This window comes from the organism of the source record quoted next, unplaced genomic scaffold (genome assembly GCF_019419815.1).
Source record: "Pyrus x bretschneideri cultivar Hongxiangsu unplaced genomic scaffold, Pyrus_bretschneideri_v1 Contig2, whole genome shotgun sequence".
Classification (NCBI taxonomy): domain Eukaryota; kingdom Viridiplantae; phylum Streptophyta; class Magnoliopsida; order Rosales; family Rosaceae; genus Pyrus; species Pyrus x bretschneideri.
The window spans coordinates 10378747-10392656 of record NW_025999501.1 but is presented as its reverse complement, the minus strand read 5'-3'; the positions used below and the strand labels follow the sequence as shown (position 1 = coordinate 10392656).

Here is a 13910-nt window from a genome sequence, read left to right as displayed (position 1 = left end):
AAGTGGCTTTCTCGGCAAAATTATGCCGGCAAATTTAGAATTTGCCAGGAATGGACATTTATCCCGGCAAAATTCTGCGTTTGTCCTTTGAGAAATACAGTGAAACTGAAGTTAAAGGTGCAAAAACTATGTTGACGAAATCACAACCTTAGCCAGTAAGTGATTGGCCGGCACAAATATATTTTTCTCCTCAAATTGTCAACTCGCGGGTATAACTTTAGACGGCAAATATTTATGCTTTTCCGTCGATGTTTTTGCCGTGGAAGTTTTTTATTTTCTTGTCGAATATTGAATACGCCAGGATAGAAATTAAAATTATACGCCTTAACTATCATATCTCTATTCTCTCTTGATGTCGTTTCTCTTTGCCTCTCGCTCTTTCCTTCTCTCACAGTTGCCACTTTCTCTCTCCAGATTTCTGCTATTGAGTTTGATTAATTACTCAGTTCTCTCTCTCTCTCTCCCCCCCATCCGTCCCTCCCCTACTCACATCGCTCTAAGTCTATTGAGATCGATCAATTCCTCAATCATGGCTCTCTCTTTCAGTAGTTTTTATTTTTTGGTGTATTGTCTGTTTTCTGTCAATGAAAATTCCTTTTCAACAGGCGAATCCCTTCTGAATAAAATATGCATTCCTCTCATTAAGGGAATGCACATATCTAACACCTTGTAAATAAAGTATCTTCATTGTGGAGACACAAAATAATCACATCTAATAAGAGAAGGACATGTGGACTATATACTCAATATGACAATGTTGCCTTCGACGTCGTGAGTAGACCACAAAATTACCCTAAGGGAATAAGACGTTGTCTGCCTTAAGGTAATTTAGCTTTTATGCCACTAACGGACCATGGGCTCTCCATGCTGCCCATGATGCGAGTCATGGGCTCTCTAGGCTGCCTAGTGCGGGTCATGGGTTCTTTGGGTCTCCCATGACACATATTATGGCTTTTCGGGCCGCATAATACATCTTTCCATCGGCCCATACCAGTCCAATTGTGGTAGGGCAACGACTTTCTAGAGTCTCCCCTTGGATGTCTGATACACTTGCGCTCTTACCAACATGGACCTTCAAGATTACTAGCTGGTAGAACTGCGGAGATTGGCCTCATCATCAAGAATTGCCAAGTATGCTTTACAGCTTCCTTTCGTAGCTGCTTGTTAAGGTTTCTTCCCTATAAATAAGCAAGACAATAAGAGAAAAATTAATCGCCACGTATTACTCAGAACACTCTTAAGTTTTATTTTTCTCTTTATTACTTTTCTGACTTAAGGATCGAGGGCTCTGGCAGACACCCTTCTCCATTTTTCTTTTTGTTTGTCAATTAGGCTAACGATGTGTATTCCCTTGTAGGTGGAATTTTGTCAAATCAATGAGCAAAAACAAAAACAGCCACTCCTTGCAATCTGGGATTGTCACTTTGACGCCTCAGAATGTGAATCTAGAGTTTTCGTTGATCACGACCCCTGCACCTTTTATTCGAGGATTAGAGCCACTTTAGCTGTGGAACAAGATTGTTGCAACTTTGTTGAGTCTCTAAATCGCCACCATGGTTGCTTTCGCAACTACTGCTGTGCCACTATCGCGTGCCGTCATTATAGTTACTGAGCCACAACAACAGCCGTCGTTGGCACAGCCCCAGCAGGTTCGTCCACTCTCTGCCAAACAACCATTGTCAGTTAAGCAGGTTCTTACCAAGCCTCAACCACCGGCTTGGCTGATTCTGACAGATCCGTACTAGCCTGCGCAGACAATCTTAGTTGAATAGACCCTGCGAACTAAGCCCATTGATTAAGAAGCCCTAGCTCCCTTATGTTTTTTTGGCATATCAATGCAGCCTCTAGCGGCCCTACCCGCATTGCATCATACATTTGCTAGTAAACCCTCGCCAGAGCAAACCTTTGAAGATCTACCCATACGATTGCTCTTTCTTTCCAGGTTGCAGACCTCAATTATCATGTGAGGATGCACACTTAACTTCTTACTCATCATAATCTTGATAGAGATCTTGATCTTGGCCTGCCAAATCAAAAGGGAATTTAAGCATGCATCACCATTATGCAGAAGGCTAGGAAAAGAAGTTGCAAACGACATAGTTCCCATTATCAGAAGTAGAGGCATGAGCTTGGACACTATCCAGTGGACAATGAAGGAGACCGTAGATTTTGATGAGTAATTCTAGGGGCGTGCCCTAAGAATCAGATTAGCACACCATCTAGGAAGATGAGAGCAACATCATGATTGTGTGTCTGAAACAGGTTCCACCAATTCTTCAGTCTATCATTTGCAGGAAGTAGAGCGCAGACCACTCCTGGAATCATAAAGCAGCGAAGCAACATGCAGGAAGACAACCTATCTAATTAGAAAAAATACGATGGTTACTCGATGAATGACTTAGAGACTTCAAGCCAAAAGAAAACTTGAAGGGCATGCTCGCAAGCAGGCATACACCATGAATGTTTCACCATTCATATACGAGATCAAGCAGGCACGACCTTCCCAAAGATTCTCTCCATTATTCAAGAGAGATTTAGACCCTGGTCGTCACCTGAAGCACTATCGGAGTGTTTTGACATTTCACAAGTAGGACGAAGCCATGATGTGCAAAGTCTTAGCCGTGACTTTGTAGGGAGTAACACAGGATTAGTTCCACACTTTGAAACCACGTTCTATCAAAAGTTTCAAGGAACATACCTTCATTTGCACGAAGGAATACTTAAGCCAAGATTGTCAGTTGCGAAGACATAGTTGTGTGGAAAACTTTCAAGTGAGGATTGCCAGTAGATCATCTACTTCGCATAGATATTACCATGACCCCTAAGCAAACCTTAGTTGAGACTTTTGACTTAGCAGAATGTGACGCACTTTGGAAGAACGAGAAGCTGGCAACAAAGGTACCAAATTCTACTAAGAAGCATGGACACTTTAAGAAAGAATTCGATGAGAAGGGCTCCAACAAGGCAGACCGTGGAAAAAATGAAAGCAACGTTCTACAGTTGACGATGATTCTTCCAAATGGATTAGGCTGTAAACTTGAATACCAGAAGGTCAATAATTTGTTATGTGGTATACTTTGGCAGCAATCCCATATCATGGCAATCCAAGAAACAAAATTCTATTTCTAGAAGCTCAACATAGGTAGAGTATAAAGCATTAGCACATATTACAATAAATGTTGCTTAGGTGAGATTAATTTTGAAAAATTTGGAGTTTTTTTTTTTTTTTTTTTTTTTCCAAGTCCTCCCATCATTTACTATGATTAAATGTCAGCTATTGCACTAAGTGCCAATTCGGTGTACCATTCAGGAATTAAGCATCTTGATATTGATTACCACTTTGTGAGAGAAAGGGTTCGCCAAGGAGATCTTCATATTAAATATCTATTTACTGATGATCAAATTGCTGATGTGTTGACAAAAAGACTCCATAGTCCTACATTTGTAAGACATTGTTTCAATCTCAAGCTAGGTTAACCTAGTTGAGATTGAGGGGGAATATTGACTTATGTTGACTTATAAGTCAGTAATGAGGTGTCAAGGCTTCCAAGTCAGCTATAGTTTGTTTTCTTTAAGGGAAAAGATATATTTCATTCCAAATAAAATACATGAAGATGACCGGCCATGCCCAAAGAAAAGACCTCTGGAAAAACCTCCCCAGATAAAACCACATAGAAAAAACTCCGAGAAATGAAAAAAAGGCCGGGCATGCCAACATAAACCAAGAATCAAACCTCAAACTACTACGATTTCAATATTGATACAATCCATTAGCCGCAGTGGCCCTACATCCATCTAAATGATAGCCCTTGCTTGCGAACAGTAAACCTGATGAGCAACTCCATTAACACCCATTGGAATTGAATGCAACACCAAATTGTTGGAAGCTAACCAGCTCCTGGAGTCGAGGGGTTTAAGGCAGGAAAGTGCTCATCAGCAAAGGGTGTTGTCTGCGTCGAAGAAGGAAGAAGAAGAAATGAAAGGTTGGCCTCCAACGGCTAGTTTTTTGTTTAATTGTGTGAACGACAAATGTACACTCCAGATTAGATCACTTAAATCCCAATGAAGGGCTAGGATTTAATCTGGAGTAGTAAGGTAATTTTAGTGTTTAATATTGTCTAATCACCAACTCTTTTACACAAGTATGGGTGATGGAAATGTACCATACCTTTACATCTTTTTTTCTACTTAATGAAGTAAGGCTGTTGCATTTTCTACACAACCTTTGAAATTGAAAAACACACTCCAATATCCTCTCAATTCTATGCTATTCTATCCCCAAGAAACTGATCCAAAACCATAAAAAAATAAACAAAGGTTAACATGGTATCAGAGCTTAGTTTCTGATTTGAAAAACCTTCTGGGCGTAATTTGTGCAAGTTAAGATTTTTGGGAGCACCAACGAAGTTCCCTCAACAACAACAACCAACAAACAATTCTAATAATGATGGGATCCAGCAATAGCAGTGAGCTAAAAGCTCCAGTCTTTGATAGGGAGAATTATGATTTTTGGAGAATAAGAATGACAACCATTTTCAAATCCTATGATCTATGGGATATGGTTAAACACGGGTATGAACTACCTGAGATGGAGATCGATGCTCTAGAGAAAGATCTCACAGAAACACAACTCAAAACACTGAAACAGAATTGGATGGAGGATGCTAGAGCACTTGGAATCATTCAAGGTGCTGTCTCAGACACCATTTTCCTGAGGATAGCAAATGAAGAGACTGCTAAGGGAGATTGGGAAGGTTTACAACAAGAGTACAGAGGAGACACTAAAGTCAGAAAGGTAAAACTTCAGTCCCCTAGAAGAGATTTCGAGTATACAAGAATGAGGGAAAATGAGTTGTTAAAAGACTACTTCACTAGGCTGTTTGATGTTGTAAACAAGATGAAAACATATGGTGAGGAACTGCCTAATGAAAGAATTGTCCAGAAACTGTTGATTAGTTTGATTAAACCCTATGATTCAATAGTAAGTGTTATTGAAGAAACCAAAGACACTGAAACTCTCAGTGTGCAAGATGTGATGGCATCCTTAAGAGCTTTTGACCAAAGACTCGAGAGGCATGCTAATTTTGCACTTGAGAAAGCTTTTCAATCACTCAATGTTGGATCTAGTAGTTAAGCCAGTGCAAGCAACCAGAAACCACAGTGGAAGGGCAAGAACAAGAAATGGGAAGGAAAAGGGTATCACAACTCTAGACCTAACCAAGCCAGCAACATTAATGTAGGTCCAAGAACCAAACAACAATGCAAACATTGTGATAAATTTCATCTTGGAGAGTGTTGGTTCAAAGACAAGCCTAGGTGCCACAAATGCAACAGGTTTGGGCACATTATGAAGGACTGCAGATCAAAGAATGTGCAGCAAGTAAACTGCACAAATTAAGTGAAGGAAGAAGCAAATGTGTTATGTGCCTTCAGTGCAAAAATGAAGAAAAACAATGAAGTGTGGTACATTGACAGTGGTTCCAGCAACCACAAGACTGCACATGAGTCATTACTCATTAACATTGACACAAATTTCATTGGAAAAGTGAAAATGGGAAATGGAAACATTGTCAAAGCCACTAGAAGAGGAACTCTGGTTATCAACACCAAGAAGTTCAAGTCAAAGGTATTCATAATATTTAAGAAGTTCAAGGCAATGGTGGAATTACAAAGTGGATACCAAATCAAAAGACTAAGAAGTGATAGGGGAGGTGAGTACACCTTACATGAGTTTAATGCATTCTGTGAAGATGTGGGGTTGGAGAAGCAACTCACTGTGGCATATTCACCACAATAGAATGGGATTGCAGAAAGGAAGAATAGGACTATAGTCGAAATGGCTATGTCTATGATGCATGAGAAAAACATGCCTTATACATTTTGGGGTGAAGCTGTGAACACCTCAATGTGCCTATTGAATAGGTGTCCTACTAAAGCACTGGATAAGAAGACACTATTTGAAGTGTTCAGCGGAAGGAAGCCCTCTGTGAAGCACCTGAGAGTGTTTGGCTCAGTGTGTTACACTCTCATCCCTCACCAACTAAGGCACAAGTTGGAGAAATCAAGTACCAAGGGTGTTTTTGTAGGCTATGGAACCAGTGAGAAAGGGTACGGAGTTTACAATTTATCAACTCAGAAGATAATCCTATCAAGGGATGTTATCTTTGATGAAGACTCAACATGGAACTGGGAAACAAGAGTAGAAGAGAAGGACAGTGTCTCCCTACAACTTAATCTCAATGAAAGGCAAATAAGGGAGCCTATGGAGACCTTAGTTCCAGAAAAAGTCATAGATAATGGTGACATACAAGGGACTACACAGCAAGCTAGTATGAGTCCACAATCAAGTCAATCACAGATAACTACTCCAAGTTCAACTCCAGTGAGATTAAGAAACCTAGATGAGATTTATGCTACATGTAATTACTGTGTAGTAGAACCAGAAACATATGAAGAAGCTGAGAAAGACAAAGCTTGGAAGAAAGCAATGAAGGAAAAGCTTGAAATGATAGAGAAGAATGACACTTAGGAACTTGTAAATCGACCAAGTGACAAGCCTGTGATTGGAGTGAAATGGGTGTACAAAACGAAACTCAACTTAGATGGTTTTGTGCAAAAGAACAAGGCCAGGTTGGTGGCCAAAGGTTACTCACAGAAACTAGGTGTAGACTTCAATGAAACCTTTACTCCAATAGCAAGGTTAGACACCATAAGGACTTTGATAGCCCTAGCAGCCAAGAATGGTTGGAAGTTACATCAATTGGATGTCAAATCTGCATTTCTAAATGGAGTGCTAGAGGAGGGTGTGTTTGTGGAACAACCGTAAGGGTTCACAAGTGAAGCATTTCTAGAGAAAGTGTACAAGCTAAGGAAGGCACTATATGGCCTGAAGCAAGCTCCAAGAGCTTGGTACAATGAGATTGATTCATATTTCACTTAAAAAGGGTTTCAGAAAAGTCCTAGTGAAGCTACACTCTACACCAAGACAGAAAGTAACAACAAGACACTCATTGTCTCAATCTATGTGGATGATGTTGTCTACACTGGAAATGATGCTACAATGATTGAAGAGTTTAAAGAAGAAATGATGAAGAGGTATGAAATGACTAATCTAGGCCTCTTGCATCATTTTCTTGGCATCGGGGTAATTCAAGAGGCAAACAGCATTTTCATTCATCAAAGGAAATATGCTGAAACCTTGCTTGAAAAGTTTGGTTTGAAGGGTTGCAAACCGGTCTCTACACCTTTAATTGCAAATGAGAAACTTAAGAATGATGATGGAAGTGAATCTGCAGATGCTAATCTTTATAAGAGCATTGTTGGCAATCTATTGTACTTAACTGCAACAAGGCTAGATCTAATGTTCTTAGCAAGCCTACTTTCTAGGTTTATGCAGAATCCTAGCAAGATACATCTGGGCACAGATAAGAGAGTGTTGAGATATGTGCAAGGAACACTAGATTATCGAATCAAGTATGAAATGGGGAAGTCAACTATCCTAATTGGATTTTGTGACAGTGACTGGGGTGGCAGTGAAGATGATAGTAGAAGCACATCGGGCTACACTTTCACCTTTGGTTCAGGGGTGTTTTCGTGGGCCTCTGTGAAACAACAAAGTGTTGCACTATCCACAGCCGAAGCGGAATACGTGAGTGCATCAGAAGCAACGGCTCAAGCTATTTGGCTAAGGTTTATACTCAAAGATTTTGGCGAATTACAGGTTAATGCCACACCACTCTTGTGTGACAACACCTCTGCAGCCATGACCAAAAACCTAGTTTTTCATCAAAGAACAAAGCACATCAAGAGAAGGTATTATTTCATCAGAGAAGCATTGTAGGACAATACAATCAAACTAATCTATTGCAGCATAGAAGATCAGATCGCAGACATATTCACAAAAGCATTACTTAAGGAGAGATTCAATTACTTGAGGGGTTTGCTCGGAATGACTCCTAGAAGCAGTTTAGAAGGGAGTGTTGGAAGCTAACTAGCTCCTGGAGTCGAGGGGTCGAAGGCAGCAAAGTGCTCCTGAGCGAAGGGTGTTGTCTGCGTCGAAGAAGGAAGAAGAAGAAATGAAGGGTTGGCCTCCAACGGCTAGTTTTTTGTTTAATTGTGTGAGTGACAAATGTACACTGCAGATTAGATCACTTAAATCCCAATGAAGGGCTAAGATTTAATCTGGAGTAGTAAGGTAATTTTAGTGTTTAATATTATCTAATCACCAACTCTTTTACACAAGTATGGGTAATGGAAATGTACCATACCCTTACATCTTTTTTTCTACTTAATGAAGTAAGGCTGCTGCATTTTCTGCACAACCTTTGAAATTGAAAAACACACTCCAATATCCTCTCAATTCTCTGCTATTCTATCCCTAAGAAACCGATCCAAAACCATAAAAAAATAAACAAAGGTTAACACAAATTAATGACAACCATGTATAATTTGCAGCACCTCCTCCACATATTTCCTGTCCCCGTCAAACACTCCTCTTCCTGTAAAATCAACTGGACAACCACTTGCGAATCAGATTCTACAACAAGGGGAAGCAGGTTGGCGATTGTGGTTTGCATCAATCGCCAACTCTAACCCCAACTTCAACGCATATAATTCGATCGCCACAACAGACAAGACTTGGACCAGGCATTGCCACAACCCCTTTTAATTCACCGCGACGATTAAGATAATAACATAAGTTTAGTTTTCTCTTGATTTTTCCGCTCTCTCTTTCTCTCTATCTTATCTTCATTTTTGTATGTTTCCTTCTTTCTTGTTCTTCTAGATTTTTGCATAATTTCATTTCTGCAGAATGGTTGATTTCGTAGTAATTAATTCCAATAGTTATTCTTATTAAAACCTTGATTATTCTTTACCGACTTTGTGAAAATCTTTAATTATGTTTTAAGCATGATTGCTACATGATAAATAAGATTTGATTTGCAAACCATTGTCATTACCGGACGGACTAGGATTCTCTCCCCTCTTTTTTCCATCCCCTTCCATCCCCTTCTATCCCCTCCTCTCACATTCTCTATTCTTTCTCTTTCTTTAAAAATTAATATAAGATATTGATATGACTTAACCGTGACTGTTCAAATAAGAAAGAAGAAAAAGAAAGGAAAAAAAAAGGGAAGATAATCCTACTCCTTACCAGACCCTAATCACCTTTCGACTTGACAACAAATTATGATTATTTTCCAACACATGTGCTCATGAACCGACAGAAAGCTAGCGCCTAGCAAGACTTGAAAAGCAAGTCAACCAGCCAAAGTAGTAAAACAATATACCATAGTATCTAGGTTTTTTATTTTTATTTTTTATTTTATATATATATATATATTTTAAAGGGGGACAACTGATGACAAGTTACGGTTATCCATAACTTTCGGGGGTCAGGAAGACTCACAGAGGCATTTCAGTCTCATTCTGGTCATAAGTCTGACTTTCACACCAGCAGCAGATTTCGAACCCGAGACCTCTAGTTTTTACATCAGAAATTCAGACATCAAACGTTGCTGCGTTTGTATACTCCAACTTTCAAAAATTCTATGGGATCTTAATTACCAAAATTATATTATAATTAACAATTATGGTTAGGCAAGCTTAACACGTATATGATCTCAATTACCATGCATACATGCAACATAATCCTGGATCTTAGAGAAAATCTTTGATGGTTGAAAAATGTAAAAAAATTGGAACTTTACGCTTAATCAAAATCGAGTGCTTAATTATTGGGACATGTATAATTAATAATTTGCATGCATGGTGTTCAAATTCTAAATAGAAAGCGATTAGCGTGTGGGGTCGTCCAAGGTGCGGATCTTTCAAAACGACGAATGGACGCACGCTCGTGTTTATTCTTTCCTCGCTTATTTGGTATCAAAATTGAGCAAATGTCAAATGGGCGCACTAAAAAAAGCTAAGGCTAAGCACATACTCTTTCTAGGAAAAGAAACAAGAAATTAAAAAAACAAAAAAAAGCAAAATAATACCGTGAGAAAACGAAACATGCATGCGACTTGACTGGACCTGGAAGAGGTGATTAAACTATGCATGGGACATTTGAAAACTAATTAATTAAAGAGATTCAGATAACTCTTCAAATTAGTGTCGTAATAGGGTAGGTGATGAGTGGTGAAGCTAGGGCAGCAAAAGCTTGTTGCCTGCATGCCTTTTTTCTTTACACAAAGAGTCTATAGAGGAAGTGTTAATTAATTAGGTCATGGAGGAATAGTTTTGATACATTTCATACATATGTGAAACAATCGAAAACCAAATAACAAGTTGTAATGCAACATGAAATGTTCTTTTCTTTTGGGAAGGGAAAATACTCAACAAGACACTGAAATTCAATATTTTGATATTTTTATGTCTTACAAAATTAGCATGCACGCACCAAAAAGTATGAGAACATTTTTGCTCACCATCATAATTATAGTATATGCTCATCATATACCTAATTATTTGTCACGTATCCTTTCAACTATAATTATAGTTAATTAACTTTTACATTAAATGTTACTTTCCCAATTTTGTAAAAAATTAACCAAGGTTAAGCGAAAGAACACATCATGTACATAACAAATGATTAGGTGTATGGCGAGCATACACCAAAATAGTGGTGAGCAAAAATGCTCCCAAAAAATAGTCAAGGCAAAATCTACATTATATTAATATCAAATTAAGCTAAATCATTCATAATTTTAATTAAAACACAATTTCAAAATATCTCCTGTTGCCTTAGCTATAAAAACTCATATACCACTATATTATTTTCACAAAACAACAATGTTCACTACCCAAAAAAAAAAAAAAAAAGAAAAAAAAACACAAAACATTTCCATACGAAAACATTTTGTCGGACCAAATACTGCTTCGTCATCTCCAATTTTGCTCAACAAAATTTTTTTAGGTAAAATTAGTCGCTTAAATGTTTGCCGATGAAATAAAAGCATTCGCCTGTTAAAAATCATCGAATTTGATGACCAGGTCAATTCACTATGTGGTTTTACTCTCAAATTCTCAATTACCGTCCTTAAAAGAAAAGATCAAAATCAAAGGTCTTATAGCTGTTAAATCATGGTGATATGTTTGTAAACGTCAAAGAATTTTGTCCCATTACTTAATCTCCTAAAGTTTGTTTTTGATGATTTTTGGCGTATGCGATATCGGAGTATATATACAAACAAGTTTGATGGTTGATTGTTGAAACTAGTTTCGTAGAATGCGTATCCAGTTAAAACAATTGATTCAACAAACTCGTAGAGCTTATCCCATACTTCCATTAAGTAGAACGTAAGATTTTGTGATATTCACTAGTGTATTCTTCAAGGGTTGAGGAGTGTAGTTTAAAAAATCATCAAAACCAGGGCTCAACTAACTGTTAAATTGTGATTTTTTGTTTGTAACCTTCTAAGGATTCCATCCCACTACGTAATCCCTTAGTTTTTTTTGTGTGACTTTTGGTGTATGCGATCTTGGAGTATAGACAAACAAGTTTGTTGATTGGATTGTTGAAATTAGTTTTGCAAACTATGAAAATCATCGAAAGAATTAAATATTGCCAATAATGTCCCTCACCTTTACTCGACGAAATGTCGTAGTTTGCCACACGAAATATAAACCCTAAACCCTAAAATACACTTTTGCACGACGAAACCCTAATAGTTTGTTGTGCAAAGAATGCCATATTACACGCCAAGTGTTTTTCTTGGCACAAAAACGTTACCCAACGAAGTTCACTTTGTGTGACGAAAACATTGACCGTTTTTACCTGATAAACATTTAAATTCCGTGAGATAAAGAATATTTGCCTGACGAAATGTTGTTCGTCCGAAAAAATATTGTCGGTCGAATAATAATTTCTGGCAGTGATTATAGCTAGTGGAATTGATCACAAAAATCCAAAGGACTAAGATTTTCTAGATGTCTAAAGTGCAAGTTAACCAGAAGATGGAATATGTGGTTTATATGTCTTTGGCCTTATTCAGAAAGCCAATGTGCTACTGCTTTTGTCTGTAAATAATTGACTTTGGTGTACATATAATGCCCTGGCCATGGCTCCCTCCTAAACCTTTGAATAAAAATTAAAAAAAAAAAATAAAACGAGCCAAGCCACACGTATACAAAATCCACTACACAGCATAAGATTTTTGTTGGGGGCCGACATGATTTTGCTTAATCAACAATATAATTAAATGCTATTAGCATTAATCCTAACTAACTAGCTACAAATATGGTTCTCATTATGAATAAGTGTCAATAGTATAATGAAAATGAATATTACATCATAGTTTTTTTTTACATACGATAGTGCCATTTGTGATAAAAACTCATAAACCTCGTGGATCTCATTTATGTGCCACATCAACATATAATAGAATTTTTGACAAAATTGTGATAGAAGGATCACATTAATTTGTGACACCTATTTTCTAAGATTACATTGATCCATTTTCAATTTCGGCGCTTGGGACAACTTTAGGGACCATTTGTGATAAAAACACTAAAATAAATATATAGTATTTACAAGAGAGGATAATAAATGCTTGGAGTTGTGGGCTAATTAAATTGTTTGAGGCAATTGATTTGATTGAGTTCCTTCTTTAATGATTTAAGGAAGTAGTCCAACTATTAACAGTTATATTGTGATGTGGTCTCAAAATATGGTTAAGTAGATGCTCTCTCTATTATCATCCCAAGTCAATATAGACGAATTGAGAATTTTCGAACAATAAATGCAAAGAATGGATTGGGATTTTGGAGAACAAAATTCATGAAGTTATAAAAATTTAGTAATAAGTTAAAGAGACAGAGAAATTTACAAACCTTAATATTGTAGTGGGTTGGGAACTTGGAGGACCAAATATATGAAATTTCAAGAAGTAGAGGAGGAAAAGCTCAAAGCTAAATATTCTTCAGTTGGTAATGTAAAGAATATTTTTTGATAAAAGTAAACTAGACTTTAAGTTTTAATTTTAAGAGATATTGATTTATTTATAAAAGAAGATGTTAAATTTAGTTTTAGGATGAATGTTGTTGGGATTGAAAAGAAAAGAAACCTCTTATTTTAACTATTGGTGAATAGAATTTAAGAGTTTTGTATAAACTAAAAGAAATATAATACTAAGTATCCAAAAAAAACGTATAATACTAATTATTTGGAAAGGCTGAAAGAATGAGGGTATGCCTAAGCCTATGTTGGCCTCATAGTGCTTACGCCTCTGATAGTTTAATGGGTTAAATATTTAGTTGTTAAGGAGGAGGGGATTCAATGTGTGTCAAACCCCTCACAAGAGTGCAGTGGTGGATCCAGGATTCGAATCTTTGGGGGTCTAAGTATTAAAAGGTTTAAGTTTTTTAGACAAAAAATGAGCACGAAGTTCGCAAAATATTTTCAGTTTATTTACTGAGGCATTTCATCGAACACTGGGTGAACGTGTTCTTGTGAATCATACCATGACGCGCACGTTTCAATAGTTAACTATACATGCAAAAACAATCTAATGAGTGATATTGAGAGAATTTACTGAGTGTTATCGAAGCAACATGTTGAAAGATGCCTGACATGTATTTTGTCAAACACTTAGTAGGTATAAAAGGACTCGTACAAAATATTCGGAGAATCCTCAGAAGATCTTTACATATATTTCCCGACTCTAGGTGGTCCTGGGACCACCTTGATCCCCTTGTGCATCCATTGATCTACCTTTGTAAGAGTATGTATGCATAATTGCTTTCTATGACCGCAGTAAAGAATCATCAACATTAAATCAGGACTATAAAGAGAAATTGAATGAAATGAAAAAGTTATAATTAATTAGAGGAGCTACGATCTTCTCTTTTTCCAACGTTAAAAAAAAATTAAAAAAAAAGAGAGAAAAAAAAAAAAAAGGATTTTACCG

The 13910-nt window shown here is 37.3% G+C and overlaps 1 protein-coding gene across 1 annotated transcript; it reads left to right on the top strand.

The window, feature by feature from the left end:
* Positions 1 to 4447: 4447 nt before the first annotated feature.
* LOC125476835 lies at positions 4448 to 5134 on the top strand. The gene has a single exon (XM_048583397.1). The coding sequence runs from the start codon at positions 4448 to 4450 to the stop codon at positions 5132 to 5134; it is 687 nt and encodes a 228-aa protein (XP_048439354.1).
* Positions 5135 to 13910: the final 8776 nt, after the last annotated feature.

What these genes read in the sequence shown, in the direction of transcription:
- LOC125476835 (XM_048583397.1), top strand. Translation starts at nt 4,448, where the DNA reads ATGGGATCCAGCAATAGCAGTGAGCTAAAAGCTCCAGTCTTTGATAGG.